Source organism: Euleptes europaea, chromosome 5, assembly GCF_029931775.1.
Source record: "Euleptes europaea isolate rEulEur1 chromosome 5, rEulEur1.hap1, whole genome shotgun sequence".
NCBI lineage: Eukaryota > Metazoa > Chordata > Lepidosauria > Squamata > Sphaerodactylidae > Euleptes > Euleptes europaea.
The window spans coordinates 113,330,566-113,357,098 of NC_079316.1; the positions used below are offsets into that span (position 1 = coordinate 113,330,566).

A 26,533-nucleotide genomic window follows, 5' to 3' on the forward strand; every position below is an offset into this window, starting at 1 on the left:
AGTTGGTAACCCTAGCTGTGCCCCTGGCTTACCCCAGGGTTGCCAGCTCCGGGTTGGGAAATACCTGGAGATTTTGGGGGCGGAGCCTGAGGAGGGCGAGATTTGGGGAGGGGAGGGACTTCAATGGGGTATAAAGCCATAGAGTCCACTTTCCTCCAGGGGAACTGATCTCATAGAATCCGACAGTTGGACCACCAGAGTCATCTGTAGGGTTGCCAGCTCCGGGTTGGGAAATACCTGGAAATTTTGGGGGTGGAGTAATAATGGGAGTTCTCCAGCCATCCCCTGGAGGTTGGCAACACTAGTCATCTAGTCCGACACACACACACCCCCCCACACACACACACAATGCAGGAAATGCATTCTTACCCTCGGTGGGATTTGTAAACTGCAATAATACACTGTTTCAGTATGGATTAATACACACTTCTTACCCTCCGTGGGATTTGTAACCTGCAACTCCTTGATGGTGAACATGTAGTTAAAAGATTACCGGTTGAAGGACTGATGAAGAATTTATAATTAAGAATTTGAAACGGCCGTATCCTCACTGAGACTTGGGCTTCTTTGAAAAAACTACATGGCGTTAACTTACCCCATCACATATGTATTTTACCATTGAGACCTTTTCTGAGACTTTCCTTGAAACTCTTCGCGATTTTGATACCGTTGTACATATTTTCACCTTGTTTGTTGTATTTGAGTTGTCTTGTTATGTGTTTACTTGTTGTACAGATGAGCGTGTTAATACTTGTAGCTTATAGATAAACGTTTTTGCACTTTGTGACTATATCTCGCTGCCGTACTGGTTTTCTAATCTCTTGATATTAGTACAGTGGTGCCTTATTCTCTTCCACCCCCTGGAGGTTGGCAACCTAGCCATCTAGACCGACCCCCGCACACACACACACCCAGTGCAGGAGATGCACAACCGTGCCGCCTGCAAACCCGTTGCAACAGCGGGAGGTCCCCGGCCCCGCTCGCCCGTCCCCGGGGCGGCGCGCCGGCCGCTCGCTCCTCCCGCCGTGCGTCCGGAGGCGGCGCAGAGGCGGGCCGGGGGCGCGGAGGCATGCAGGCGTCGGGGGGCGTCGGGGCGGGCGCGGGGCCGCGGGTGCTGGTGGTGGGCGCGGGGGTGGCGGGGCTGGGGGCGGCGCGGCGCCTCCTCCTCCTCCCGCACGCCCCCCGCCGCCGCTTCGCCGACCTGCGCCTCTTGGAAGCCTCGGGGAGAGTCGGCGGGCGCGTCCGCTCCGCCCGCCTGGGTAAGGCGCACTGGCGACGGGGCGGCCCAAGGCGCTGCCGTGGCTGCCGGGGGCCGAAGTCCAAGGCGCCGGCCTCTCGGCGCACAGCTGGCCAGCGGCGCCTCGGCTCGGCTCGGCTCGCCTCCCCAGGGATCCCCGCCTTTGGCACCGTCCGAACGGCGCCCTGCGGCGCGCGAGCTTCCCCGTGCCCACTGCCGGCTGCCAACCTCCGGGGTCGGGGGTGGGGGGCTGCAGATCTCCCGGAAGGACAACCCATCTCCAGGCTGCATAGATCAGCTCCCCTGGAGGGAAGGGCTACTACTTTGGAGGGGGGGGGGGCTCTGTGGAATCACACCCCTGCTGAGATGTTTATGCGCAAAGCTACCACCCCACCCGCCCCTGTCAAGGAGCTTATGGTAAACATACAAGACCTGTGCTGGCTTGCCGCCCTGCAGCCGGGTTGTCCTGGAAAGGTGCAGTGTGGGGTTGCCAACCTCCAGGTGGGGCCTGAAGCGCTCCTGGAATCCGCCCCCCACCCCACCTCGAGGGATTGGCAGCTTCAGAGGGTGGCCTCTGTGAACATATGAAAGCTGCCTTCTACTGAATCCGACCCTGGGGCTATCAAAGTCAGTGTTGTCTACTCAGACTGGCAGCGGCTCTCCGGGATCACAGGCGGAGGTCTTTCCCTACATGCCTGGCCCCTTTAACTAGAGATGCCAGGGATTGAACCTGGGACCTTCTGCTTGCCAAGCAGAGACTCTACCACTGAGCCATGGCCCAACACCAAGGCACCTGGTTTCATGTCCCTTCTGAGCTCTCCTTCCCCTCCACAGGCCCCGCCCCCCAAATCTCCAAGTGTTTCCCATTCTGGAGTTGGCACCAGAATGAGGAGGTCCGGGGAGGTACTCTACTGGTACCTCTGGTGGTGGGACTTTGGTCAGAGTGGCTCCTCTTTCCTCTCTCCTAGGCAAGAAGGTGATCGAGATGGGTGCCCACTGGATCCACGGGCCCTCCCAGGAGAACCCCGTCTTCCGCTTGGCAGGGGAGTACGGGCTGCTGGAAGAGAGCGCCATGTCGGAGGAGAACCAGCAGGTGGAAATTGGGGGGCATCTGGTGCTGCCGTCGGTTTGCTACTCCAGCCAGGGCCGGGTGGTCAGCCCAGACCTGATGGACTCCATGGGAGTCCTCTATGTGACCCTCTTAGAAGAAACACGGGGGTTCCTGCGCGCGCCTGAAGTGCCGGTGCCCAGCGTGGGCGAGTATCTCAAAGAGGCGATTGCTCAGCGAGCAAAGGAATGGCCGGAGAATGAGGAGACGAAGGGCTTGAAGCTGGCCGTGCTCAACATGTGCCTGAAGGTGGAATGCTGTGTCAGTGGGACACACAGCATGGACTTGGTGGCACTGGGCCCCTTCGGGGAGTACACCATGCTCCCCGGCCTGGACTGCACCTTCCCCAAGTGAGTGCCTCCTCCCGAGAGAGAAGCTTGCCCACGCATTTGGCTTGGCGGGTGGCGGGGAGGCGAGCCGAGCTGGGTCTGTGTTGCATGGGGGAAGGGGTGGTGTCACCTGTCATCCGGATGCGTCCTTTGTGATTTGTCTGGCGTGGGTCTTTCTCCACCTGTTTTGTGGGTTTCCCTCTCCCTTCTGTTTTGTGGGTGAAAGTACACGAGCACACGAAGCCGCTCTATACTGAATCAGGCCCATGGTCCATCAAAGTCAGCCTTGTCTACTCAGACCGGCAGTGGCTCTCCAGGGTCTCAGGCAGGGGTCTTTCACCAGCCAGCATGGTGTAGCAGTTAGGAGCGGTGACTCTGATCTGGAGAACCGACTTTGATTCCCCACGCCTCCACATGAGCGGCAGACTCTAATCTGGTGAACTGGGTTGGTTTCCTCCACATGAAGCCTGCTGGGCGACCCTGGGCTAGTCACAGTTCTCCAAGATCTCTCAGCCCCACCCACCTCACAAGGGGTCTGTTGTGGGGAGAGGAAGGGAAGGCGATTGTAAGCCGCTTTGATTCTCCTTAAAAGGTAGAGCAAATCAGCATATAAAAACCAACTCCTCTTCTTCTTCTACTACTACCTGATTTTTCAACTGAAGATGCCGGAGGTTGAACTTGGGACCTTCTGCATGCCAAGCAGATGCTCTGGCACTAAGCCTTGGACCCCTTCCCACTGGTAGCTTGGTTCATAACTGCCAACCCTTTTGGGGGGTGAGGGGCGGATCGATGCCAAGGCCGGGATCCAAGTCTGACCAGTCCGCCTGACTTTCTCCCCCACTCCCCAGTGGCTACGAAGGCCTCACAGATGGCATGAAGGCCTCTCTGCCCAAAGACGCCGTGCTGTTCAATAAAGTGGTGGCCGCCATTCGCTGGGGAGGCTCCTACACGGAGGGCGTCACAGGCCGGCTCTTCCCGGTGCAAGTGGAGTGCGAGGACCGCGAGACGTTCCTGGCAGATCACGTCATCGTCACCGTCCCTTTAGGTCAGTGGCGCCCAACCTGGGGGCCGCGAAGTGTTTTCTGGGGGGTCGTCGCCACGTTATCCACCGCGGCGGATGCTGAAAAATATTACAAGCTCGCCTTTACTACCGGTGTAGTAGAAAAGGGCAAGAGTCCAGGAGCCCCTTCAAGACTAACAAAAATATTTTCTGGTAGGGTAGGAGCTTTCGTGAGCCTGCGGCTCACGAAAGCTCCTACCCTACCAGAAAATATTTTTGTTAGTCTTGAAGGGGCTCCTGGACTCTTGCCCTTTTCTACTACTGCAGACAGGCTAACACGGCTGCCCACTGTGAACAGGAGACTCCGGCGGGCCTGGGAGGGGAGCCGCAGCCCTCGGTGGCCATAATAATAACAATAATAATAATAGTCATCATTCTCATCTTGGTGCAGCGAGAAGCGGCGGCCAGGCGGGCCTTCCGCCGAGGCTCCCTCCGATCCTTCCGCCTGCAGGACCTTCCCCCCTTTCCCCTCTCTCCCTTCTCTAGAAGGGCCTGGGCTCGGATGGGGCGGAGGGCCTCTCCCCTTGCCCCCCCCCCGCCCTGCATTAAAAGTGGGAGCAGTGTGATGCCAGGCTTCGCCTTTGCCTTGTGGCCTCCTCAAGGAAAAGGCCACCAGTAGGCCTTGCCCCCTCCATCTGGCAGCCTTGGCCTTCCCCAAAGAGCCTGATTTTTACACCTTGTGGGGTGGGGGACCGCAAGAGCGGAGGGCCTGTCCATGTGCACAGGGTGCCATCAAGTAGCCTCTGAGTTCAAAATTAGGGATCTCCAAAATGTCCTATCGTGACCAGCCTTGCTCGGGTCTTGCAAACTGAAGGCCGTGGCTTCCTTGATTGAGTCGATCCATCTCATGTTGGGTCTTCCTCTTTTCCTGCTGCCTTCAACTTTTCCTAGCGTTATTGTCTTTTCCAGTGAGTCTTGTCTTCCCGTGATAGCCGCAGTTTAATCATTTTAGCTTTTAGCAGCATAATCACCCAGGTAAAGCTTTTAATGTGTTTTCTTTATCCTATTGAAAATGTCATTTTATGGCTTCCAAATGTGGCGGGCGTCACAGGTTACTTGGCAATTGTAAAAGGGGGTCGCGACTCAAAAAAGGTTGGGAACCACTGCTTTAGGTGATGCTCCTCGGGCTCTCTTGCTTTTGGCTTTTGCGTTTGTGGAAAAGAACTCAACTATACTGTGAAATACATTTATTTTAAAGTGCTCATGCAGATATTAAAAACAAGCAACAAATATGGCGACGAGTGCAAGGTTGATATTCTAAAACCACGTGCCAGACGCGTTTCAGCCCTCCGGCCTTCATCAGTGGTTAATAAAGCATCTTATGCATAGGTGCACATTAATCAACAGATAAAACAATTACATACAAGGTGTGCATAACAGTTGTCATTTATGCATGGGAGTTTTATCTGAGGTTTGTTGCTGGCTGGACCCACACTTTCCCGTTGGGAATCTATGCACCAGCAGTCTCCAAACTCAAATCACGTCCCCACCCCTTTAAATGCTCCTTTGTAATTGGCTTACTTTGCAGTGCTCACTGTGAGAGATTATTCCCCACCCCAAAACCCAATTGCCACATAAAAAAGCATTTTAAGAACAAAAAACATAGCAATCTGAAAGAAGTGGGGGGAGAAATCCAAGCCTCCTTTTTAAAAAGCCTTTCTTTTGCTTAGAAAGAACTCCGAGAAAGCAGGAAGTATTTGAATCCCTGCCTCTTTATACACTGCTTTGTGATTGGCTGTGAGAGAAAGCAAGTTCCTTTGTCCAGTGCTTTTCCTTCTGCGGGGAGATTTCAGCCGGGCTGAGCTCGGGAGAGGGAAGAGTTGGGTTAACAGAGGAATGGGAAGACCAAGACAATTGTGAGGGGCTGGCAGCGAGGTCATTTCTAATGAACGGAAAACACATGTAGAACTCCAAGCAACAACGGAGTCAGACAGGAAGTGAACGTGAGTCCAAGTACCCATGCATAAATGATGGTCGATACTGTTCTGCACACCTTGTATGTAAGGTCAGCCCTGTCCAGACATCCTTAAATGCATACCTGGGCAGTTACAAAATTGTTTTATCTGTGATTAACGTGCATGTGTGCATATGATGTTTTATTAAACTGCTGATGAAGGCCGGAGGCCCAAAACGCGTTCAGCACGTGGTTTTAGACTTGAATTTTTTGCCTTATGGGCTTATTTTTATTATCTGCATGAATATAATAAATATATTTCATTGTATGGTTCAGTTCTTTTCCACCCAACCTTTGGATACCCAGCGTTGCCTTTAGGTTGGGTCTTCTCCCCCACCCCGTTTTGTCCTTTTGCGTTTATGGGCATTTGCTCGGCATTTGCTGCCTTATCACCATTGATCTGCCTGCCCCCTACCTCAAGCGTTGCTGCGATCTGCCAGTGCTGGCTGAGAAATGAACTGTCCACTCAGTCAGGAGAATGAGGGAGGGGGCCACAGAGGAGGGAATCTCCTGAACTTTGACCCCCAACTGTTTGAATTTGGGACCCCCCTTCTCAATCTGCTCTCCCCCCCCCCCCCGAACATCCCGGTCATGTGCCAAGTGAGAGAGCGGAGCTCCTTATGCCATCCCCTTCTTCTTATGCCGACGTGGCCGCGCTACGCACTGAACCGAAGGTCAGCTCCCCCCCTCCAACAACTGTGGGTGGACATCCTGTTCAAAGGCTCGAGACCCCATAAATGCCTCACAACCTGCTGTCAGGATTCAGTTGTTTTTACATCTTTGTTTCTTTTCTCTGTATTTTTCATTTTCTACATTCTGCTTTTATATATTATATAGGTATTAAATAAAATGCCTCACAATCTACACGCTGCTACAGAGAAGCCAGTGTGGTGTAGTCGTTAAAAGCGGTGGTTTGGAGCAGTGGAGTCTGATCTGGGGAACCAGGTTGGTGTCCCCACTCCTCCGCATGAAGCCTGCTGGGTGACCTTGGGTTAGTCACACTCTTTCAGCCTCACCTACCCTCGCAGGGAGTCTGTTGTGGGAAGGGGAAGGGAAGGCGATTGTAAGCCGGTTTGAGTCTTCCTTAAGTGGTAGAGAAAGTCAGCATATAAAAACCAACTCTTCTTTTTCATCATCTTTTTCATCATCACAACAACCTTGTGAGGAAGTTAGGCTAAGTGTGTGTAACTGGCCCACGGTCACCTAGCAGGCTTCCATGGCAGAGTGGGGAGATTTGAACCTGGCTCTCCCAGAGCTCTTATCTTGACTTAAAGTGTGTGTCATGCGCTGCAGCCAGGCTGGTGGCTTACCTCCCTTGCTTAAATGAGTCCTTTTCCTTCTCCCTAGGTTTCCTCAAAGAACGACAGGAGACCCTTTTCTGTCCTCCCCTTCCGCCCCGGAAGGCGGCAGCGATTCAGCGCCTGGGCTTCGGGACCAATAACAAAATCTTCCTGGAGTTTGAGCAGCCGTTCTGGGAGCCAGGCTGCCAACTCGTGGAGGTGGTGTGGGAGGAAGAATCGCCCCTGGCCGAGCGCCCCACTAACTTGCCAGCGGCCTGGTTCCAAAAGATCGGGGCCTTCGTCGTTCTCCACCCCCCAGAGAGGTTGGTCAGTTTTGTTTTGTTAGGCTCCAGGCACGCTCTGTAGGGGGAAGACAATCTGAAGTGGGTTTGTGAGTCGGCCTTTCTATGGGCGACTGTTCAGACAAAGGAAACTCTCAGAGATCAAACCACCCAGCTCAACTTCTGTTTTAAACAGCTATGTGCTGACTCTGTCTTGGAGAACCTGGTTTGATTCCCCACTCCTCCATAGGAGCGGTGCATTCTAATCTGGAGAACCAGGTTGGTTTCCTTGCTCTTCCACATAAAGCCAGCTGGGTGACCTTAAGCCAGTCACAGTTCTCTCCAAACTCTCCCAGCCCCACCTACCTCACAAGGTTTCCGTTGTGGGGAGGGAAAGGTGATTGTAAGCCGCTTTGAGACTCCTTAAAAGTTGAGAAAATGGGGGTATAGAAACCAACTCTGCTCCTATTTTTAAAAATCCCAACAGGCATTTATATAGCAAAGAAAACAGTAAAGTCCCAAAGCATAAGATTTGAACCTCAGCAGTCTTTCTTTCCAGGCTTCAGAAATGCCATTTTTTAAAGAATTTGACCACGACCGCATCAGGCGAAGACGTCCGCCGTCCAAATAGCATTGCCTGATTCTGCTCAAAGTCTTTAACAGTAGAATATTTGTTCTGAATGAATCTAGAAGAGAGCAGACGTTCTGGCAAATTAATTGGGAATCTGCTAGAGGTCAAGCTAAGAATCCAAAGAACATTTTTAATAACCCCATTATCATCTCAGGACATGCTCCAAATTATAAACATACTTAGTGGATTCTTTGTATCTGAATTGCTGCAGAGAATGCGGCCATGATAATTCCGCCAGAGCTGTGTGTGTTTTTTTCTGGTAGTATTTCAGAAAAACTGTATGTAAGGCTGGCAAGCAGGAACAATTTGACAAAATAGGTACAGTTCACCAGGATCAGATATTCATTCTTTCTCTGAAATATTCCTAGACCCCACCTCTTGACCGTGATCCACAGCAGAACAAAATGCAAATTCAAGAAACCAACAGCTCAGTTAAAAAAGCAGCAACGAATGAAGAGTAGAGCACGTTAAAATACCATGCCAGTACCACACCTAAAAAAGGATATTGCAGAGCTTGAGAAGGTGCAGGAAAGAGTAACCAAAATATTCAGGGGACTAGAGCAACTGTCCCATGGGTAGCGGTTAAAACGCTTAGGGCTGTTTAGCATGGAAAGAAGGCGGTTAAGGGGAGACATGATAGAGGTCTATACAATTATACAATTAACTATACAATTAATTGAGGCTATCGTATTTTGGTCACGTCATGAAACGACAAGAGTCACTGGAAAAGACAGTCATGCTAGGAAAAGTTGAGGGCAGCAGGAAAAGAGGAAGACCCAACAAGAGATGGATTGACTCAATAAAGGAAGCCACAGCCTTCAATTTGCAAGATCTGAGCAAGGCTGTCAAAGATAGGACATTTTGGAGGACTTTCATTCATAGGGTCGCCATGAGTCGGAAGCGACTTGACTGCACTTAACACACACACACATACAATTATGCATGGTGTGGAGAGAGTGGACAGGGAGAAGCTTTTCTTCCTCTCTCATACCAGCACACGGGGTCATCTGCTGAAGCTGGAGGGTGAGAGATTCAATACAGTGACAGATAAAAGGAAGTATTTCTTCACACAACGCATAGTTAAATTGTGGAACTCCCTGCCCCAGGATGTGGTGATGGCTGCCAACTTGAAAGGCTTTAAGAAGGGAGTGGACATGTTCATGGAGGAGACGGCTGTCTTTGGCTACTAGTCAGAATGGATACTTGTCATGATGCATACCTATTCTCTCCAGTTTCAGAGGAGCATGCCTATTACGGTATATTTGATGTTGTGGAACACAGGCAGGATAATGCTGTTGCAGTAATTAGTGGACTTCCTAGAGGCACCTGGTTGGCCACTGTGTGAACAGACTGCTGGACTTGATGGGCCTTGGTTTAATCTAGCATGGCCTTTCTTATGTAGATGATTGCGAGAACAGGAATGTCTAAAGCTGATGGTATCAGGAAAATTGTTTAATGGAAGGAGCAGAGCAGCGTCTATTGTATGTGGTCAAAAGTTGTTACAGTCAGTCAAACTGAGAACATAAAATTATGAATCATAAATAATGTCATTAACCTGATCTAAAAATGCTTATCACGTTAAAACATTTCACGCTTCAGATACAACTGTAGCCATATTTTCTTGGCTGCCAAGGCAAACAAAGACCCTCTGTAAGAAATGAGCAAATCACTATCCAAGAGAAGGAAAACCCTCTTCTCTGCTTCTGAGGAAGAATTCAAGCCAGGGGTCTCCAAACATTCTGAGCCTGTGGGCACCTTTGGAACTCCGGCACTGCATGGAGCCCATTAGCATACATATACCATCCTCATAAACCTTTTATGTAGGAAATGGCTACCTGCATTCCTCCTTATTGTCCATGTTATGAAGAACTTCAGCTTCTGCCAACGGTCGCATAGTGCAAACTAATGGAATCCAGAACATTACATGAAATTCCCGTATTGTCTTAATGCACGCCTTTGAAAGGGGGAGCGTGAAGCCAGACTGTACCAGTATGGCCAGTTCAGTAGACTTGGGATAGTTTGGCCTCTGTGGCCAGCGCCTTCCTCCTAATGGAGATTTTCCTTCCGCCATGCAGGTACGGGCACGTCCTCTGCGGCTTCATTGCTGGGGAAGAAGCTGAATTCATGGAAACCCTCACAGATACGGAGGTTCTCACAGCCCTAACTCAAATGCTTCGCCAAGTGACGGGTAGGTGCCATTTCTGCGATGTGTGGATAAAGAAGCTCGTGTGTCAACAACCCCCAAACTCTCCCTCTTTTTTCCTCCACCTCTTCCCTCGAAAACCAAGTGTTTGTGGTTTAACTGTTTGTCATAGTGAGGTGGACAACTTTTGGGCATCTTGGTGTCTTGGTTAAGAGCCGTGGTTTGGAGCGGTGGGGTCTGATCTGGAGAACCCGGTTTGATTTCCCCACTCGTCCACATGAGCGGCAGAGACTTATCTGGTGAACTGGATTTGTTTCCCCACTCCTTCACATGAAGCCAGCTGGGTGACCTTGGGCTAGTCACAGCTCTCTTAGAGCTCTCTCAGCCCCACCTACCTCACAGGGTGTCTGCTGTGGGGAGGGGAAGGGTAGGTGACCGTAAGCCAGTTTGATTCCTTCTTAAGTGGTAGAGAAAGTCAGCATATAAAAAGCAACTCTTCTTCTTCTTCTGACACTGCTACAGAGTTAGAGGGCCAGATATCCAATGCAATTATCACGAGGAACCTCTTCAGTGACTGACAGACTGTCTTTCTGGCTTAACCCTTGGCAGCAGCAAAGATGATAATCGGTTGGCTCCAGGCTAAACTGGCGATTTGCTTAGGGTCCCCTGTCCCTCTGGGGCAGCGTCTTGTGGAGATCAGCAGACTGCCATGGGAAGGGGGAGACAGGAAGCTTCCATTCGGCCACTGGCGAAATTCAGTCTGGATCCATCCCATGATTTGCGGCATGCCTGTAAACCGTTCGCTGTTAAACCTCTGCCAAAATAGCAGCTTGCGTGTGCCTCACCAGGCGAGTTTGCATCCCCCCCCCCTCGCCTTGTCTTCTTAGGCCTGATGCAACTGTTGTATTTCAGATTTGGGGCTGATATACTCCACATTGTTACCCATCTGCCTAAGTAGCTTTGTGCCGTTTTACAGTACGTTTTTTTAAAGGAGGAGAGGCAGAGACCATGCTCATTAGCTCCTTCCCCCCCTTTTTTTCTTTGGTTGAATTAGGGAATCCGGAACTGGCTCCTCCAAAGAACATGCTGAGGTCCAAGTGGCACAGCGAACCCTACACCAGAGGCTCCTATAGTTACGTGGCTGTTGGCAGCTCTGGAGAAGACATCGACGCTCTCGCCCAGCCGCTTCCCGAGGAAGCATCGGATCCCATGGTAATGGCACCAAGCTCTCGGCTGCGTCGGCATCTGAGCCTCGCCTGTCACAGGCTCTGCTGAATGTTCACAGTCTGCAGCGCAGGCTCTGCGTTCACCGTTTCCTGAGCCCCTGGCTGATTTCCCCCCCCCCAGGTCACATGTGTTGAGACTTCAGCCCCCACGTTCCCCCACAGCTTGGCCGGAATCTGTCTGCCAGCAACCGGACAGGCTGGGCTAACTGTCCTCTTTTCTCCTTTCAGCCGCCACAGGTCCTTTTTGCAGGAGAAGCCACGCACCGGACTTTCTATTCTACTACGCACGGCGCCTTGTTGTCTGGCTGGAGAGAAGCAGACCGCCTCATCCGTCTCTACGACGGCTCTGAATCCCAACGGTGTGCTCCGAAGTTGTGAGCCCATGGCTGGCAGAAGAGCCGTTCCCCTACCCATGTCAGTAGTGAGAGGTGGCGCATGGGAGCAGGTGCCACTCGGCAGATCTTTTTGACCAATCTGCTGGATTGACTCTACCTTCTTGAGTCCGTCGCCAGGCATACTAATGCCAAAGGGCTTCTAACACTTTTTTCTGTGTGCAACAGATAAACCTCCATAATAAATAATAAATCTCTGGCAAGGCAGTCCTTGTTTCTAGCTTATCCTCTGGGGTGTGCAATTCCCTGTACTGAAGGACCGGTTGGCGAGAGCTTGGATAATGTTTAAATCCAAATTCTCATGTTCGAGTAGTTGATGCTTCTCTCCTGGTACTTTAGCTAGATTTGAGTCTTAAGAACGTAAGAAAAGCCCTGCTGGATCAGACCAGGGTCCATCAAGTCCAGCAGTCTGTTCACACAGTGGCCAACCAGGGGCCTCTAGGAAGCCCACAAGCAAGATGACTGCAGCTGCATTATCCTGGCTGTGATCCAAAGCACCCAATATAATAGGCATGCTCCTCTGATCCTGGAGAGAATAGGTATGCATCATGACTAGTATCCATTTTAACTAGTAGCCATGGATTGCCCTCTCCTCCATGAACATGTCCACTCCCCTCTTCTAGCCTTCCAAGTTGCCAGCCATCACCACATCCTGGGGCAGGGAGTTCCACAATTTAACTATGCGTTGTGTGAAGAAATACTTCCTTTTGTCTGTTTTGAATCACCCTCCAGCTTCAGCAGAAGACCCTGTGTTCTGGTATTATGAGGGAGAAAAGCTCCCTGTCCACTCTCTCCTCGTCATGCATAATTGTATAGACCTCTATCATGACTCCCCTTAACCGCCTTCTTTCCATGCTAAGGAGCTCTAAGCATTTCAACCACTCCTCATAGGGCAGTTGCTGTAGTCCCCGGATCATGTTGGTTACTCTTTTCTGCACCTTCTCAAGCTATGTAATATCCTTTTTTAGGTGTGGTGACCAGAACTGTACACAGTATTCCAAGTGTGGTCTCACCATAGATTTGTATAAGGGCAGCATGAGTCTTGGGTACCCAAATAGCTCCTGCTCACCCTATTCTTTCTCATGGAACCAGGCAGCACCTGAGATGCTGAAGAGATATGGACAGTGCGATAGGCTATTGGATTGGGCATCAAGAGCATTTTTTGGGATCGGACACTCAAGATCCATTGGAATCTGATTTCAGACCCTGTTTTGGGACAGGCTGCCTTGGTTGCCCTACTGGATGACCTTTGTTGGAAGAGCCACAAGAGGAGGGGGTTGAAGGAGACCACCCAACAGTGCAATTCTATGCAGAGTTACTCCAGTCTCAGCCCACAGACTTCAACCCAGTTCTCCAGATTAGAGTCTGCCGCTCTTAACCACTACACCACACTGGTGTATTCTTAAGTAAAGAATGCTTAATACAAGTTAATGTTTTATTAAAACTTTAAATAAGTTTCATTGGGCCCATTTTTTTAAAGCTGATTACATTTTGCATTGTACCTTTGCATCCTGACTCCCTTCTTTGCAACACCCCTCCCACCTTCTTTCCTTTCCTTTTATCCCTTAGAAGCTCCTTGATCAATTGATCTTGAGCAGCATATATCTAGTGTTGGAGGGATATAAGGACTGAAACAAATCTTGCCACTGACAATGTAGCCTTGGGGTCCCTGTCGCTTAGTAAAAAAGGCATTATGTCAGTCACAGAGGCATTGGATTTGTATATTAAAAGGGGGGAAATATAGTGCGATCGAAGTTCCTCGTAAAAGCGGCATTCCAAAAGGGCATGGGCTAATGTGTCAATAGAGACAGAAGAGCAAGGGCAGATCCTGTCTGAGTATGGTATATCCCTCCCACCTTCTGACTGGGAGAGAAGAAGGTTTTTATACCTCGCTTTTCTCTACCTTAAGGGGTCTTGAACCGGCTTACAATCACAATCCCTTCCTCTCCCCACAACAGACACCTTGTGAGGTAGGTGGGGTTGAGAGAGTTCGGAGAAAACTGACTGGCCCAAGGTCACCCACCTGGTTTTGTGTGGGGGAGCGGAGAATCGAACCTTAGAATCAGCTGGTCTTAACCACTACACCACGCTGGCAGCGGTAAGGTGTGAGAGCCAACGAGAACGCCCTGAGAGCCAAAGAAGGCACCAGACCAAGGTGAAGGAGCTACTTCTTTCCCAGGCCTTTTATTAGGAGGCAGAGTTGGGTTCAGCATCTTAACTGCAGGCGCTGCGGTCCTTCTTAGCAGATGAGACTGGGCAGACAGGGATTTGTCCAGTGTTTAGAGCATCTCAATGAAGGCAGAAGATGAGCCCAGAAGAACCAGCCTAATACCAATTGGTGCAGGAGATGAGGTAGCGCACGTCATCCAGCATGTCCAGGAGCCATGCCTGGCAGTGAACATGGGGGGCCAACCCCGGCTCCCCTTCAGGGGGTGCTGGTGCTACGGTGGGGGGAACACATCCTTCATCCGGCAGCTGGTGGCTCTGCACTGCCTCAATAACCACTTCTTCCTCCTGCTGCTCCTGCTGCTCCTGGTTTTCTGGTGGTGGGCCGGCGTTGTCCATTTCTAGAGCAAGGGGTGGAATAGAAAGAAAAAAGAGTTGCATACAGCCTGGCTATAAATTCCAAGTGGCTCTGGGCCTTGATTCCAATTATGTTCTTTTTCTTATTTTGATCTCAGTGTGACATTGTTCAGGGCCGAATTGACCATGTGAACAATATCATTAAAGTAAAGATTCCAAGGATGTTGATTATTATGCTGATGCAATTGACGTTGGACTTATTTTCAATTACTGTTAGCCGCTCTGAGCCTGGCCTTGGTCAGGAAATAGAGCGGGGTATAAATCTAATAAAATTCTACAAATGCAGCAAGGGCATTCTGAATAGAAGCCTCTCTCTGCTAGAACTTCTGTAAGGTACACTTCGTTCTGGAATGGAAAACTAGTTCAAATTATACCCTTGATGTCAGGATAAAGAATTTACTGTTTAGCTGAAGTAATGTTGTTTTGAACTGGATGTCTCAGGAAGGTCTGTAAATAAAAACAATCTTTTAAGATATAGATATTCAACTGTACCACGTCTTTAACATTTTTCAATTCTGGATTGTTTACTTGAATGCAGTCCTAATAGTAACATGAATTTAATCTTCATCAAAACTTGCATTTATCACTTTAAAACCTTCATCTTGCAGGAGGCCATAATGAAGGGGACGAGTCAGTCAATCCAGGATAGGCCTTTTCGGTATACCACTGCTCCCTGTAGTTCAGTCCTGTACTCTCTCAGCAGCAGCACTAGGGTTGCCAGCTCCGGGTTGGGAAATACCAGATTTTGGGGGCGAAGCCTGGGGAGGGTGGGGTTTGGAGAGGGTAGGTACTTCAATGCCATAGATTCCAATGGCCAAAGCGGCCATTTTCTCCAGGGGAACTGATCTCTCGGTTGGAGATCAGTTGTAATAGTAGTAGATCTCCAGCTACTACCTAGAGGTTGGCAACCCTACCGAGGATTCACGTCAGTGGGTAGCTTAGGGTTGCCAGCTCCAGGTTGGGAAATGCCTGGAGATTTTGGGGGCAGAGCCTGAGGAGGGTTTGGGGAGGCGAGGGACTTCAATGCCATAGAGCCCAATTGCCAAAGCAGCCATTTTTCCCAGGGAACTGATCTCTACCAGCTGGAGATCAGTTGTAATAGTAATAGATCTCCGGTACTACCTGGAGGTTGGCAACCCTACCGAGAATACACGCCAGTGGGTAGCTTAGGGTTGCCAGCTCCAGGCTGGGAATTACCTGGAGATTTGGGGGGCGGAGCCTGAGGAGGGCAAGATTTGGAGAGGGGCTTCAATGCCATAGAGTCCAATTGCCAAAGTGGCCGTTTTCTCCAAATGAACTGATTGCTATCGGCTGAAGATCAGTTGCAATAGCGAGAGATCTCCAGCCACCACCTGGAGGTTGGCAACCCTAAGTAGCACCTCTCCTGGGTCTCACCCACACAGGAATCTTTACCAGGCCTGATGAAAGATTTGGGGGGGTGGAGCCTGAGGAGGGTGGGGTTTGAGAGGAGGGGCTTCAATGGGGTACACCGCCATAGGCTCCACCCTCCAAAGCAGCCGTTTTCTCCAGGTGAGCTGATCTCTGTCACCTGGAATGCTGCTTCAGGCCTGGGGAGGGGGGGGTCAAGACTATGCACCCCCCCAGGCAGCCCCATTTGAGGAGGGGGCGTTGAAAGGGGCGGAGCCTTCCCTTTTAAGGCTTCCTGTCCCCGCAGAACCCCTCCACCCAACTCCATCCCCATCCCGTCCCAATGGCCCCGCCCCTCACCGTCTTCAGTGACAGGCCCCGCCCTCCGAGTTCCGCGCATGCGCCCGGCGTCCAAGTCCTCTTGGGATGGGTGCGAGAGGGGGAGCCCTGCGCGGCTTCCCGGCAGGGCAGTCACAGACGTCACAGAGCTGCTCTCCTCTGATTGGCTGAGCGGAAGCCCATCGTCACAGAGGCCGTTGCCAAGGGCAACGGGCCCGTCTCGCTTCCTCCATCCGCCGGAAAAAGCTGTAGCTTCCGGTTGGGCGCCCCAGGAGAAGCGAGGGTGTGGAAGATGCGGCTGGTGTCCGCCTTGAGGGCCTCGTTTACGGGCTGGCGGGAGCGGTTCGACGCGGGCGGCCGGGAAGTGGCCCACTGGTTCCCCGGGCACATGGCCAGAGGCAGGCGAGGGGAGTTGACGGGCGGGCGGGCGGGCGGGGGGGGGGAGGAGAAGAGGCCTGACTGGCTGGCGCCGCTCTAGGCGTCTGCCTCTCTATGGTGAGGCACTCGCCAGGGAGAGAAGAGTGCAGGTTCGGGGGCGCAGACAGAGACACTCCAAGCCCCCCAGCAAATCGGGCTACGTGGCTGGCCTGTCCCCCCCCTTGACCCCCTGCCTAGCATCTATTATTATTAATAATAATAATATCCCACTCTCTTCTAGGCCAGGATCAGAGCAGCTAATAGTCATTGCTTAAAAACAATCCATAAAATACAGTTTAGCACAAAATAACATAAGAACATTAAAATCTGATTTCATCCGTTGACACGTAGTAATAAGGCATTAAACTACTGTGGGTTAGCGGAAGCCAATCAGGACCACCACCACCCCAGCAGGATGGAACAATTTAAAAGGGGGGGCATAGGGAGGCCGGCCATGATATAGACACTGTTGCTGCCCTCAGCTAGGTTGCCAATCTCCAGGTGGTGGCAGAAGATCTCACACTATTACAGCTGTAGGTAATGAAATCCTTCCTAGAAATTCTGTAATCCCTGAATTATATACAGTGTCCCATCGCTCCCATCTAGGGTTGCCAACCTCCAGGTGGCTGGAGATCTGCTATTACACCTGATCTCCAGGCGACAGAGATCAGTTCCCCTGGAGAAAATGGCCGCTTTGGTGGGTGGACTCTATGGCTTTATACCCCATTGAAGTTCCTCCCCAAACCCCGCCCTCCTCCACCCCCAAAATCTCCAGGTACTTCCCAGCCTTGAGCTGCCCTCCCTAAAATGGCCTCATCGTCTTTTGTAGGGCTGAAAGACATGAAGAACCGCCTGCGCCAGGTAGACTGCTTGCTGGAAGTGCACGATGCCCGCATATCCTTCTGGAGGTGTGACAGGAAGCCTGGCGAGGGTTTCTGGGGCCCAAGCAGAGTATAAATGGGCACCCCCACTTCTGTGGAGCCTGTGCTGCTGCCAGTTAGGTCCAGCCTCAGCGCCTGTGGAAACACTGCCAGGGCTTGGCTGGACCAGGGCAGCTGCAGCAAAGAACATCAGAAGGGCCCTGCTGGATCAGAGCCGTGAGGGTCCATCTAGTCCAGCATCCTGCCTCACACAGTGGCCAACGTGGAGGTTGTCTCAACAACAAGGCAGAGAGGCTGAGGTCTTCCCCAGATGTTGCTTCCTGGCACTGTAATTCAGAGGTTGATTCTAAACATGTAGGTTCCCTTTAGTCACCGTGTCATAGCGTAGCCACTGATAAACCTGTCCTCCCTGTCAAATCCCCTTTTAAACCTGTCTATGCCTGGGGCCATCACTACATCCTCTGGCAGCAAATTCCACATTTTAATTATTCGCTGTGTAAAGAAATATTTCCTTTTATCCATCCCGAATCTGCTGCCCATCTGCTTCACTGGATGCCCTCGAGTTCTAGTAAAAAAAAAATTGGGAGGGAAATACAATCAGATTTGTTGTGGGATTAAGTATTCCACTAAATATTTCGAAGGGATGGATGTCATTAGTGGTATAAACCCTGTTAACAGTTATTTCTTCACTGCATTCAGAGGCCATTCCAGGGAAGGCTGTCGCAGAATAAATTAACTTAGTGTCTGGGGGGGAAGCATTTCAGCAGTGCATCAGTGGTGGTGTGGGGTAACAGTGCTTGGAGAGTGAGTTGTAACAAATACTTCCTATGCGTAAAATATGAACAAATAAGTTCCTTGTGAAGCCATAAGCTTGGAGACAAACAGGGTTCTGGCTTTCTGTTTGAGGTTTGCCCGTCAAGAACTTTCCAGCTAAAAATTGCCATAGTTGTGGTTGCCGGCTCCAAACTTCTCCTTCAGCCCTGCTAGAACTTTCGGGGGGGGGGGCAGGGGTGCCGTCCTTCCCTGCTCCTCTTTGGCTCCTTAACACGCGCGCACATCCCACTCTCTGGCCGGAACCCTCAGCTGCAGGAAGCCCTAGGTGTTCGTCCGCACTTGCTAGTGCTGAACAAGATGGACCTCGCAGACCTAACTCACAAGTCGGTAAGACCCAAAGGAGACTCTGCCCTGTGTTGGCTGCTGTGACCTTGGCACCAGGACTAACCCACAGGTTGGTGGGATGCCCCACTGTGGGTCTCCGGCTGGTGGCCACTTGCTTTCCGTAAGCAGTCCTTTCTCTTTGGTCTGACTGGCAGCTTTTCAACCCAGCAACCAGGCAGCGATTTTTACAGATGGTTCTCAGGACTGTGCGCGGGCAACACTTGTTCGGAAGCATCAAAAGGTGGTAAGGAAGCTCCCCGCTGAATCGTTTTCTGCAGACCTTTTTTGCTGATTTGGTTTGATAAATCCCTAAACTGGTCATATCTGTGATGTGTATTAATTCACCTACATGGAGATTGTCCTTGGATTCATTCAGCTTCATCTGCCAGCTGAGAACTGACTTTTCTATTTTGCTGTGTCACTGTATGGTTTGGGTCAGCATATCCCCAGTACCACGTCAAGCTGACAGCTGTTCAGAAATGTCCTGAATATTTTATTTTTAGACTTCTATCCCGCCCTTTCTCCCGGCCAAAGCTGGGCTCAGGGCAACTAACATCAATAGAACACAATAAAATACAATAAAAACAAAATTACCCCAGTTAAAACCAAGAGCCCCGTGGCGCAGAGTGGTAAGCTGCAGTACTGCAGTCCAAACTCTGCTCACGACCTGAGTTCGATCCCAACGGAAGTTGGTTTCAGGTAGCCGGCTCAAGGTTGACTCAGCCTTCCATCCTTCCGAGGTCGGTAAAATGAGTACCCAGCTTGCTGGGGGTAAAGGGAAGATGACTGGGGAAGGCACTGGCAAACCACCCCATAAACAAAGTCTGCCTTGGAAACGTCGGGATGTGACGTCACCCCATGGGTCAGGAATGACCTGGTTCTTGCACAGGGGACCTTTACCTTTTTTAAAACCAAGAAATCTCTAAATTAAAAACAGATGGTGCTGAATTTCCAGCACACGGGGCCACAGCCGGCCTGGAAAGCAGTCAGGAATATAGTTTGCTCCAGTTTTCTTTCTTTTGATTGATAATTTTTTTGCTTTCAGCGGATTCTGGAATGTTTGGAGCAGCAAGGTCTCAGACACGTCCTTTTCACAGATTGCCTCAAAGATGAAAATATTAAGAAGGTACTATTCTGTTTGAGTGTTTTATCAGGTAGGATGGGTGGAGGCAACTGTGTCCTAGAAACTGGCTTCCTGTGTGTGCTTCTTGGTGGATGAAGTAAAGGGATATGGTCCTCAGTCTTTACCGCTGAGTTGCTTTAACTTGTACAGCCATCCATCAGAGAGAGAGAATGGGCAACATCATGTTTTATTATTTATTTATTAAAACATAGATAATCCCTCCTTTTCCCTTGGTTCAAGACATCTTACAGTAATAGTTAACACATGCCCAGCTAAAGCCCCCAAATCCCTCCCCCCCTTAAAAGATTGTAGATGAGAACACAGTATAGTCGTCTTGTTTTATTATTATGAAAACATTGATATAGAATAAAGATGTATAGCATATAGATGAAAGAACAGAACCCTGTGGTACCCCACAAGATAAATTCCACCTGGTTGATTCTGCACCTCCGGGGGAAACACTTTATGTCCCAAAGACAGACAGAAAAGAGCGAAACCACCAAAGAGCTACGCCCTTAATACCAACTCCATATTCAGGCCAGTGGATAAGAATGGAGTGGTTAGCTGTATTAAAGGAGCAACCCAGCAGCTACTCCTCTGAAATTATTCTTGTATTTCTGTGCAGATTGTGCCCCTTGTCACAGAGTTGGTCAGCAACAGCCAGCGCTATCAGAGGGCTGAGGTGAGTCCTATTGGGTCACTCCGATCCCATGGGTGGCTGTCATTTTCCTCTGTTGCAAAAGAGACGGCTGGCTAACCCTTGGGAAATCTCTCTTTCCGGCTGCGCGGGACATCCTGGAATTACCTCTGGAGAGACTGGCTCTCTTTCACCGAAGAGGCCGGTGTGCAAACGAAACCCGTGTTCACTTCATTGCAGAAACGCCGGTGGGTTACATATGGATGTGTGATCCCTGGATTATTGATGCTGAAGTTCTTGAGTAGAACTTGAATCCCAGAGTAGAAGCTGCCCTGTAAAGTCAATTTATCCCCCCCACCCCACCCCGGGAATCAAAGGAGGCACGACAGCCTGCTTCTGAGCTGTCTGGCTACCACCCAGCGACTTTAAAAGGCAGCAGGCCGGTTCTCACCCTTTTTGGTTCATTCCAGAATATCGAAACTTGCATGATGGTCATTGGTGTGCCAAATGTGGGGAAATCCTCGGTCATCAATTCATTGAGAAGGCTGCACCTCAGAAAAGGTATTCTCCTTTTGTTCCTTTGATGTTTGTTAACTGGTCAAAGGAAACAGTGTGTCTACAACAGAAGTTAGGCCGACATAACAAGGAATGAGTTAACACTGAACTTTGCAGTGATGCCTGCATGCGGGGATATTCTGTACACCTTAGCCAGATGACATTTGTTGACTGTAACATTTTGTCCTTTTCCGAGACCCTCTGTGCGTAACCTCTGTCAAGGCCCCTCTCTGTAGAGCCCGGAGGTGACGTTGGGTTATGCTGCCTCCTGGCCTTCCTTATTTTCGCTGTCACCAAAGGTCCTCGCCTTAGATGTCTTTGTTGGACCCAAAGAACAGGACAGCATAGTTATATTTGGTAAAATGACAGAATGGCCAGTGCGTGGGGGGTGGCTCTTAGGTAAAAGGGGATCCTTTAAATAATACAGCCACAGAAACATATAGTTTATTAAGAAGTATAAAAGCTTCATGGTTTCGGTGTGGTTCAAAACCATAATGGTTTCCTTTATACTACTAACATATTGGTTGCAAAATAGGTACAGTTCTTTTGGATCCAAAGTTCCCTAGATAGACCTAGCCACAAAGGAATTAGTCCCCTCACTTGCCACTTAAAGAGCCAGTGTGGTATAGTGGTTAAGAGCAGTGGACTCTAGTCTGGAGAACTAGGTTTGATTCCCCACTCCTCCCCATGAAGCCTGCTGAGGGACCTTGGGCCAGTCACAGTTCTCTCCGAACTCTCTCAGCCCCACCTAACTCACAAGGTGTCTGTTGTGGGGAGAGGAAGGAGATTCTAAGCTGGTTTGATTCTCCTTTAAAAAGGTAGAGAAAATCAGCATATAAAAACCAACTTCTTCCTCCTCCACGCAAAGAAGGAGGATTTCTCTCCAAAATACCTCACTCAATCTCTTCTCCCACTCCTCTTCCTCAAAAGCCCCTTGAACAAATACAGTCAACCCCACCCGCCAGGGTACAGCTGTTATCTCCTGAGAAGACCCTTCACTCACCCCATCCAGCCCCCTCTTTCTTACCTTAGAGCCCTGCATTTTAAACCACAGAAAACATGCATATAAAACCCCATTATTAGATCACACAAATAAAACACAAAATACTTACACAGCAAATCAGTACACACATACCCCTCTCTGTTTTGGTATGTTATACCTCAGACAGACAACATTTCTTGCAGGGTACGAGCTTTCATGAGTCACAGCTCACTTCTTCAGAAGAAGTCCTGAAGTGAAGTTCTTCTGAAGAAGTGACCTGTGACCCACGAAAGCTCGTACCCTGCAAAAAAATTTGTTAGTCTTTAAGGTGCCACTGGACTATTGCTCTTTTCTACTGCTACACGCAGACTAACACGGCTACCCATCGTGATAGACCTTAGACTGTGTTGCCTTAGGGCGCCTTTCGTTTACACTGTTTTCCCGTCTCCACAGTCCTACTGCCTTGTTTACAGGAGGTCTTTGCTGCCTCATTTGAATTGCTTTTCATATTTTAAGGTGCCACTGGACTCTCTGCTTTTTTCTACTGCTGCAGACTAATACGTCTACCCATCGTGATCTATTCTCATATTTTGTAATTTGTCCAGCGAGAAAGGCAAGCTGTAAATGCAGGAGCCCCGTGGCGCAGAGTGGTAAGCTGCAGTACTGCAGCCAAGCTCTGCTCACGACCTGAGTTCGATCCCAACGGAAGTCGGTTTCAGGTAGCCGGCTCCAGGTTGACTCAGCCATCCTTCCGAGGTTGGTAAAATGAGTACCCAGCTTGCTTGGGGGTAAAGGGAAGACAACTGGGGAAGGCACTGGCAAACCACCCCGTAAACAAAGTCTGCTTAGTAAACGTCGGGATGTGATGTCACCCCATGAGTCAGGAATGCCTCGGTGCTTGCACAGGGAACCTTTACCTTTTTAAATTCAGTCAATAACTATCATAGTAATCCTGAGAGCCGTCTCCTGGGAGTAAACCCCACTGAATAAGCCAGGACTTTCTCAGCGGTAGACCTACTTAGCATTGCTCCCTATGGCACCAAGTAAATGTTCACCAGTTGGGGAAACCAAGTGCCAGGTCTGCAAAAGTAGTGCTTGGATGCTTTCTGGCTATGGCTGTCCTATGAAAGGGCATCCCTAAATCTGGGACCAGCGGGGCGTGCACTTGGCTTTCTTTCTGCAGAAAGGATACTCGGCTGTTGCCCGAAAGGGCAGGAAGCTTAGTCGGGTTCAGGGTTGCTCAGGGCGCCCTTATTTTACCTGGCTTCCAGTCCCAGCTGAGAAGGCAAAAGGGCCTGTCCTGTCCCCAGTTAGTGGACGGAGAACTTGCGGAGGAGTGCTTTGTATTCTGTGTGCAACTGCTTGACTCTCCCCCCCCCCCACTTTTTCCCTCCACTCCCTCTTAGGGAAAGCCTCGAGTGTTGGTGCGGAACCAGGTATTACCAGAGCCGTCCTTACCCAAATCCAGGTATTATTGCATAAGAGTTTTGTTTCAGGGCTCCCCAAAAGTTCCAATTTTTCTTTTGGCAAAATTGGGAAAAATAAATACTAAGGGGTGGGAGAGGAGGTTTTTGGAGATTATAAAATTGCATTGTAAGAGCCAGCGGTGGTTTGGAGCGGTGCAGTCTGATCTGGACAACCGGGATTGATTCCCCACTCCTCCACATGCGTGGCGGACTCTAATCTGGTGAACTGGGTTCGATTCCCCACTCCTCCACATGAAGCCAGCTAGGTGACCTTGAGCCAGTCTCAGTTCTATTAAGAGCTCTCTCAGCCCCACCCATCTCACAGGGTGTCTGTTGTGGGGAGGGGAAGGTGATTGTAAGCCTGTTTGATTCTTCCTTAAGTGGTAGAGAAAGTCAGCACATAAAAACCAATTCTCCTTCATTGTGTATCTTCGTGTTCCAGGTGTGTGACCGTCCCATCATGTTCCTCCTGGATACCCCCGGGGTGTTGTCTCCCCGAATTGAGTCTGTGGAGATTGGCTTGAAGCTCGCTCTGTGTGGTGAGGGGGGGCTCTCTGAGCATGTGCTGCAAAGGGGTGTACTCTGCGCCTCTGGGCGGGTGCTGCCCAAGGAAGAGTTGGGGGCAGGGCAGGAGGAGGCGTCAGCCTCGAAGGCCCGTTGCCAGAGGGAAAGACCAGTCAAGAGGCATGCAGATGTCTGCCTCTCCCAGCACTCCTTGGGCCTTGGCTCTGCAACCACATCTTTAAATTGAGGGCAGAAAGATACCAGCTGGATATTAGGAAAAAGTTTTTTACCGTAAGAGTTTTTTGACAGTGGAATCAGCTGCCTAGGGAGGTGGTGAACTCCCCTTCACTGGCAGTCTTTAAGCAGAGGCTGGACAATCAGTTGTCAGGGATGCTCTAGGCTGATCCTGCATTGAGCAGGAGGTTGGACTAGATGGCCTCTATGGCCCCTTCCAACTCTATGATTCCTTTTTTCCTAGGGGCGATCCGGGATCACCTGGTAGGCGAGGAGGTCATTGCCGATTACCTGCTTTACATGCTGAACCGTCAGCAGCAGTTCAGGTGAGGCGATCGCTGGGGGATGCAGAGCGCTGGGCATGATTCCCCAAGGGGGTTTGACTCACTGGTTTCTACTGTCCTGTGCGCCCCTTAATGCAGCTATGTGGAACGCTACAAGCTGGCTGGTCCTTGTGATGATGTAGAGACCGTACTCAAGGGCATTGCACTGCACCTGGGCAAGACCCGTCGAATCAAAGTGTTAACGGGCACAGGTGAGTCATCTGTTCTCTTCTTCTTCCACACGGGCACTTGGCAAACGCTCCTTCACGCCTGTCCTTCTGGGCTTCCGCTGCTGGTTCCTTTTCTGTCCAGAAATTCTGTGTTGGGGTGGAAGGTGTTTAACTTACTGATGATACCCGAACTCCAGAGATTGAATGTATCCGGAGGTTGCCATCTATGGTGACCCAAATTCTCCTGTGACCTTCCTTCACTTCTGAACCGGCTGCCAGCATCCCACTTTCCCCTTGACAGGCAAGGGAGACATGTAGTCTAGCCTGGGCCTGATGGGCCCTTGGTCTGTTCCAGCATGGCTCGTCTTACGTCCTTGAAGGTACAGGGGCAACCACATGACATTCTTGGTATTCCGAACAGTGGCAAATAGCTGTGGCAGAGAAATTGACACATCAACTTAAGAGTAGTCAAAGGTAAAGCTTAAAATATCAGATTTCTATGAAACTGGGCTTGGTTTTATTTTATGCGCAAATCAGAAAGGTACTCTGCATCTAAGCACTTCCTCAGATTATGGAAAAGGAATTAAGTACATAATATATAAAGAATCTTTTTAAAAAACCAATGCCATCAATTAATTCCTCTCATCTGTAATTGTATGATAAATTGGAAATTGTGTTAAATACTAAGCCCTCTATCAATGATCTGATTCAACTTTATGTTTTTTTACGGGGGGGTCTATATTGTTTCTATGTTTTTTAAAAGATTTGTTATTGTTTAGGTGGTGGTTTCACGTTTGGAAAAATTAATTTAAAAAATTTTTACATTAAAAAAGAAGGTCGAGGGGCAAGAGCCGCAAGAAAGCTGGAACACACAATTAATGTCTTGAGATCAAATCAGTACTGTCTTCTCCTTGCTCGTTTGAGGACTGGGCCTGGAGTCCATGCTTATCCGAACAAGCAGAGAAGGGAATCCCCCGTCCATGTTTCCACCTTGCAAAAATCCCCTCGACAGTCGCTCTGAATGTGTCTGTATCAGCCGTATGGTGCGGACTCCTCTCTTTCTGAAAGGGAATGCAGCTCTGTTTCGCAAGACGATCAGCCGGGCTAAGCTGTTTTTAGGAGGCTAGGAAGCGGCCCCTGAAATTCTTTTTTAGGTGAAAGAATGATGTGCAGTGGCCAGGTGCTGCTCCAAACCCCTAGCTGTAAATAATTCTCTAACCCAGGGGTGTCAAACATAGGGCCCGTGGGCCAGATTTGGCCCCTTGAGAGCTATCTGGCCAGCCGAGGCAGCCGCCCACCCCCACTCTTTATCTGGGCTGGGGAGGCCTGGCCCGGCCCGACCAAGTGGCAATTATGTTAAATCCGGCCCTCGTAACAAATGAATTCGACACCCCTGCTCTAACCCCTCACCCTCATTCCTGAGGCAGGGCTCAGTGGTTACTTTCGGGTGCTGTTGCCCACCCAGCGCTGGGTGATGCGAGCGACCTTCCCCTTTCCTCTCTCGGCAGGAGACGTGACCGTGACGGCCCCCAACTACAACGCAGCGACAGTCGACTTCATCCAAGCTTTCCGCAAGGGGCTTCTGGGGAAGGTGATGCTCGACTGAGCGCACTCTTGGTGCTGGTGCTTGCTGGATTGTGCCGAGCGGTTTCATTTGGAGCAGGACAAACACTCTCGGCTAGCTGAACAAGGCCGTCTGGATTCCGCTTGTCGATCGTACGGCCAACCCCAGTTTACCTGCTTCTGTGGGAAACCGTGGCTAAACCTGCCTGGAGCTGTGAAATGAAGAGGAAACGAGCAACAGGGACTGTCACTGGCAGCTTTCGGCCCCGTGTGACCTTTCTATCTCCTGCACCAATTCCTGCAGCGCGTCCCAGCAACCCAGTGAGGAACAGTTGGGAAGAGAAGAACTCCCTTGGTAACTTGAGCCAAAGGATTGTGAAAAGACCGTTACAGGTTGCAGAGCCCTGTGCATGACACAGTGTGTCCTCTTGGCTGTCAGTGCGTTTCCTAATGCACATGCTGTGACCTCAATGATTACCGCACACTTTCCTTGGGCTGCTTTTCTGATCATTCTGAAGAGCCATGGCATGCGGCCTTCCAGGGCGGGACTGCAACCACGTTCGCATTGTCCAGACAACTAGCTGAAGAT

General features: G+C 50.3%; 2 protein-coding genes across 2 annotated transcripts; both read left to right on the top strand.

Annotated features, from left to right (window-relative positions):
- The first annotated feature begins 1,069 nt into the window (after positions 1 to 1,069).
- PAOX (polyamine oxidase) lies at positions 1,070 to 11,627 on the top strand. Its single transcript, XM_056849373.1, has 7 exons — positions 1,070 to 1,259; positions 2,206 to 2,695; positions 3,523 to 3,719; positions 7,036 to 7,291; positions 9,956 to 10,068; positions 11,078 to 11,235; positions 11,478 to 11,627. Exons 1-7 carry the CDS (start codon positions 1,070 to 1,072, stop codon positions 11,625 to 11,627), a joined length of 1,554 nt encoding a protein of 517 aa, XP_056705351.1.
- A 5,528-nt stretch (positions 11,628 to 17,155) lies between these two features.
- On the top strand, positions 17,156 to 25,999 carry MTG1 (mitochondrial ribosome associated GTPase 1). The gene is made up of 10 exons (XM_056850546.1): positions 17,156 to 17,209; positions 18,217 to 18,390; positions 19,433 to 19,513; positions 20,136 to 20,192; positions 20,618 to 20,708; positions 23,091 to 23,152; positions 23,593 to 23,689; positions 24,133 to 24,214; positions 24,311 to 24,423; positions 25,890 to 25,999. Exons 1-10 carry the CDS (start codon positions 17,156 to 17,158, stop codon positions 25,985 to 25,987), a joined length of 909 nt encoding a protein of 302 aa, XP_056706524.1. The 3' UTR covers positions 25,988 to 25,999.
- Positions 26,000 to 26,533: the final 534 nt, after the last annotated feature.